The sequence below is a fragment of the Pteronotus mesoamericanus genome, unplaced genomic scaffold, assembly GCF_021234165.1.
Source record: "Pteronotus mesoamericanus isolate MK-2021 breed Mesoamerican mustached bat unplaced genomic scaffold, CSHL_Meso_final contig_64, whole genome shotgun sequence".
Taxonomy (NCBI): domain Eukaryota; kingdom Metazoa; phylum Chordata; class Mammalia; order Chiroptera; family Mormoopidae; genus Pteronotus; species Pteronotus mesoamericanus.
The window spans coordinates 1,963,641-1,968,166 of NW_026555224.1; the positions used below are offsets into that span (position 1 = coordinate 1,963,641).

Below are 4,526 nucleotides of genomic sequence, written 5' to 3' on the forward strand. Positions count from 1 at the left end.
CTTGGTGAGAACTCAGTGTCCTAGTTCTCCTCAAAGGAGAAGGAAAGGTGAGGACCCTAGACAGCAGCCCTTTGTACAAGGCTCAAAGGACATGGTGACCTCTGGTTGGAGCTGCAAGTTCTCACCCATGGATGGGCCAGAACTTTCTGGGCTGGGCAAGAGTAGAAGTCAGGTGACATACATGGAGCAGGACCCCAGGAGTAATGGGGTGAACAGTCTCAGCTAAGTGCATGGTGTAGTTAAGAGCTGGCTTGTTAAATAAGACACAGAAGGTAAAACCCAAATGGAGGAGTCAGCATGAATGAGGTAGGGATTTAAATTAAGACCACAGGTCCAAGGGCACCTGGATGTCAATGACTAAACTCAGACACAGTAGATTCAGGCTCCATTTATGTTATTTAGTCCTCCCCACAATGGTGTGAGGCAGGTGTTATAATTATTACCCCAATGGACAGAGGAGAAAGTCGAGGCCCAGGCAGGGGAAGGACCATGGCCAGAATCACATACCTGTGAACACCAAGGCTGGGATTCAACTGGGACTGTCTAAAGCAGGCTTATTCTGCAAACTTGGTGAAATGTCCTCTTACAACCTTTGCTTTTTAATTCTTTAGGTTTGACAACTCACTCTGAAAACTTTTATCTCCATTTTCAGGGGTATACTTATATACAGATGGAGGACAAACTACAGCCCTAGAATGGTTGTATTTCTCAGTTGTAAATAATTTGATCCTTCTGTTTCAGGGAAACACAAACAGTCCTTTCACCTGATTTATAAGAATTTTATCTTTGATAGATAAATTGCTATCTGGTTAAAAAAAAATCTTCCAGTTAAAGATATGACACATGTTTTCCAGGAATTCATGACATAATGAAACTCTTCTCTATCCTGACTTGTATCAGTGTCAATATTCCAGCTATAAGATGTGGCTACTGGAGGAAACTGGGCAAAGGTGATACTGGACCACCCTAGCTTTCCTTACAACTGCATGCAAATTTGCAATTATCTCAAAACAAAAAGCTCAATTTTAGAAAGGTGAATAAGATTGCATTAAAAATACAAAACATCCATAGAGAAAAACACAGATACACACAGAGACAAAAGACAAAGAGAAAACTAGGAAAAAATCTTCACACATAAAACAGACACAAGCAAATGAATTTCTTCACTCACACTTGAATAAGAAAAGGAAGGACCTCCTTTCAAGCTGAGCATTTGGCTGGTGGGTCCCCATGGACACTCAACATGTATATTGAGAAGTGGTATTTCTGTTTTGGGCCCACATACTCCAGTCACAACATCACATTCATTTGCAACGATGGTAAGGTGTTCAGGTTCTATAAACCCAAGTGTCATAAAAACTTTAGAAAGAAGTGTAATCCTTGCAAGGTCAGCTGGACTAAAGCCTTCCATAAAGCAGCTGGTGAAGAGTTTACAGTGGATAATTGTTTTGAATTTGAAAAATGTAGAAATGAACCCATCAAATGCCAGTGAGAGCTGTGGTATAAAATGATTGATGTAATGAAGTGAGTCAAGGAAATTAAACAGAAACAGCAAGCTAAATTTATAACGAACAGGTTGAAAAAAAAATAAAGAACTACAGAAAGCTCAGGACATCAAAGAAGTCAAGCAAAATATTCATCTTATCCACGCCTCTTTTGCATGAAAATGAAAGCACTTGGAAAACAAAGAGGATGTGCACACAAAAGTTGTTTCTGACAATCTTATTGTTAAATGATTTCTATGAGCACATTGAAAAATCTCTTTTAAAGACTTAGATGTTCTAAATTATTGATCTATTTTTTACATAAGGTGACTCCAATGAAAAGGTGATTAAAATTACATCTCTATTACATTGCTATCTGAAAAACATCAGATAATGTGGATGCTAGATTTCATCTCACTATTAAACCTTCATTGATAAATTTACTTATGTAAAACATGAAAATTCTGTAAATACAAAGTGAATTGTGGACATAAAATGATCGTACCACTTGGATAATGGCACTAGGGAGCATATATGTAATAACTAATGACAAAAATTCATAGCTAGTGATATATAAAATGAAATTTTCTTGCCCTGGCTAGTGTCAGTGGGTTGAATGCCAGCCCGTGAACCAAAAGGTCACTGGTTCAATTCCCAGTCGGGTTGCGAGCCAGGTCCCCAGCTGGGGGCATGTGAGAGGCAACTAATCAATGTATCTCTTGCACATCAATGTTTCTCTTCCTCTCTTTCTCCCTCCCTTCCCGTCTCTCTAAAAATAAGTAAATAAAATCTTAACAAAAATTTTTTAGCAGTAAAAATATTCCCTTTATTAATGTTATAGAAGGAGGGATACACTTAAGAAACTAACAGTCTGTATGATAATTAGCCTCAACTACTAACATCTTTTGTTTTGACTTCAGTATTTCATGTTTTGGTTTACTAACTTCTTAGAAGAACATAATGGCCTCATATATTGGAGCCTAATTCTCCTGGACAAATTTCACCTGGTTTGGCTGTTAGGGTAGACAGTGGTGGACGTTGTTTCTGAAGTGGCATTCTGCTCTTTTAACTACCACTTTGGAGACAATTCTAACTCAAGATTCCTGGTAGAATCTCAACCAGCTCAACAATGATTTAGAAGCAGAGGAATTTAGAGGCTTTTAAAATTTTTTGTGTGCCTTTCTTTTAAAACGCTGGGTGTTTTGAGGAAAATTGAATTTATGGGGAGAATGTCTATACATTATTTGCACATAAAATCATTTCTATAGTTAAGTGCCTATATATTTATTATTTAAAAGTACTAAACAAAAATAAAGCATCAATTACTTGGAAGAAAATAATTTAGCCCACATGTACTACTGAAGTAGGAGATACATTTAAAGAAAACTATAATACTTCAGATTCATTTCTCAGCGCTGCTTCCAGCCCTGCCGCTTCCTTGCGGTCAGATTCTCTGGCTTATCTCACAGCATGGCTCCCAAACGCCCATCTTCGCTCCCACCCCTGGCGGAGAAACCGAGACCTCCTCCTGCCCCCAAGCCAGAGAAGAAGCCAGCCTCTCAGGACTTGCCAAAGGAAGAAAAAGAACAGCAAGAAGCAAGTGAACATATTGATGAAGTACAAAATGAGATAGAGAGACTTAATGAACGAGCCAGTGAGGAGATTTTGAAAGTAGAACAGAAATATAACAAACTCCGCCAACCATTTTTTCAGAAGAGGTCAAAATTGATCGCCAAAATCCCAAATTTTGGGGTAACAATATTTGTCAACCATCCACATGTGTCTGCACTGCTTGGGGAAGAGGATGACGAGGCACTGCATTATTTGACCAGAGTTGAAGTGACAGAATTTGAAGACATTAAATCAGGTTACAGAATAGATTTTTATTTTGATGAAAATCCTTACTTAGAAAATAAAGTTCTCTCCAAAGAATTTCATCTGAATGAGAGTGGTGATCCATCATCAAAGTCCACTCAAATCAAATGGAAATCTGGAAAGAATTTGACGAAACGTTCAAGTCAAATGCAGAATAAAGCCAGCAGGAAGAGGCAGCATGAGGAACCAGAGAGCTTTTTTACCTGGTTCACTGACCATTCTAATGCAGGTGCAGATGAATTAGGAGAAGTCATCAAAGATGATATCTGGCCAAATCCATTACAGTACTACTTGGTCCCTGATATGGATGATGAAGAAGAGGAAGGAGAAGAAGAAGATGATGATGATGAAGAAGAAGAAGGGTTGGAAGATATTGATGAAGAAGGGGATGAGGATGAAGGTGAAGAAGATGAAGATGATGATGAGGGGGAGGAAGGAGTGGAAGATGAAGGAGAAGATGACTAATGGAACACTGATGGATTCCAATCTTCTTTTTTAATTTTCTCCAGTCCCTGGGAGCAAGTTGCAGCCTTTTTTTTTCCTCTTGTGCTGTCTCCCTGTTTTTGAGGTCTCTTGTCTCTCCTTTACACCATAGTTCACACCTTATTTGGGGGGGATATACCTTGAGCAGAATACAGTGGGAAAAGAATCGCTGCCCCTTTCTGTTCCAAACTTATTTTTTAGCCCTTCCTGTCTTGACAAAAACTTTATGGAATCAACACCACTGTGCTCTGTGGGAAAAAAGAAAAACCTTCCGCTTCCTTAGCTCTGCTGGAAGCTGGAGGGTGCTAGGCCCCTGTGTAGTAGTGCATAGAATTCTAGCTTTTTGCCTCCTTTCTCTGTATATTGGGCTCAGAGATTACACTGTGTCTCTATGTGAATATGGACAGTTAGCATTTACCAACATGTATCTGTCTACTTTCTCTTTAAAAAAAGAAAAAATAACCTTAAAAAAAGGGGGTTATAGAACGTCAGCAAAGGGTGGGTTTGAGATGTTGGGTGGGTTAAGTGGGCATTTTGACAACATGGCTTTTCCTTTGGCATGTTTAATTGTGATGTTTAACAGACATCCTTGCAATTTAAAATGACACTTTTAAAATAAAATAATCTCCTGATGATGACTTGAGCCCTGCCACTCAGTGGGAGAATCAGCAGAACCTGTAGGAT

At 38.9% G+C, this 4,526-nt stretch overlaps 1 protein-coding gene and 1 pseudogene across 1 annotated transcript; both read left to right on the top strand.

Moving 5' to 3' along the window:
- The first annotated feature begins 1,243 nt into the window (after positions 1 to 1,243).
- Positions 1,244 to 1,736, top strand: LOC129076770 (probable ribosome biogenesis protein RLP24; annotated as a pseudogene).
- Positions 1,737 to 2,950: 1,214 nt separating this feature from the next.
- On the top strand, positions 2,951 to 3,885 carry LOC129076789 (protein SET-like). Its single transcript, XM_054580941.1, has one exon. It carries the CDS (start codon positions 2,955 to 2,957, stop codon positions 3,822 to 3,824), a length of 870 nt encoding a protein of 289 aa, XP_054436916.1. The 5' UTR covers positions 2,951 to 2,954; the 3' UTR covers positions 3,825 to 3,885.
- Positions 3,886 to 4,526: the final 641 nt, after the last annotated feature.

Bases quoted from the DNA above. Each gene is read 5' to 3' on its own strand.
- LOC129076789 (XM_054580941.1), top strand. From the start codon at position 2,955: ATGGCTCCCAAACGCCCATCTTCGCTCCCACCCCTGGCGGAGAAACCG.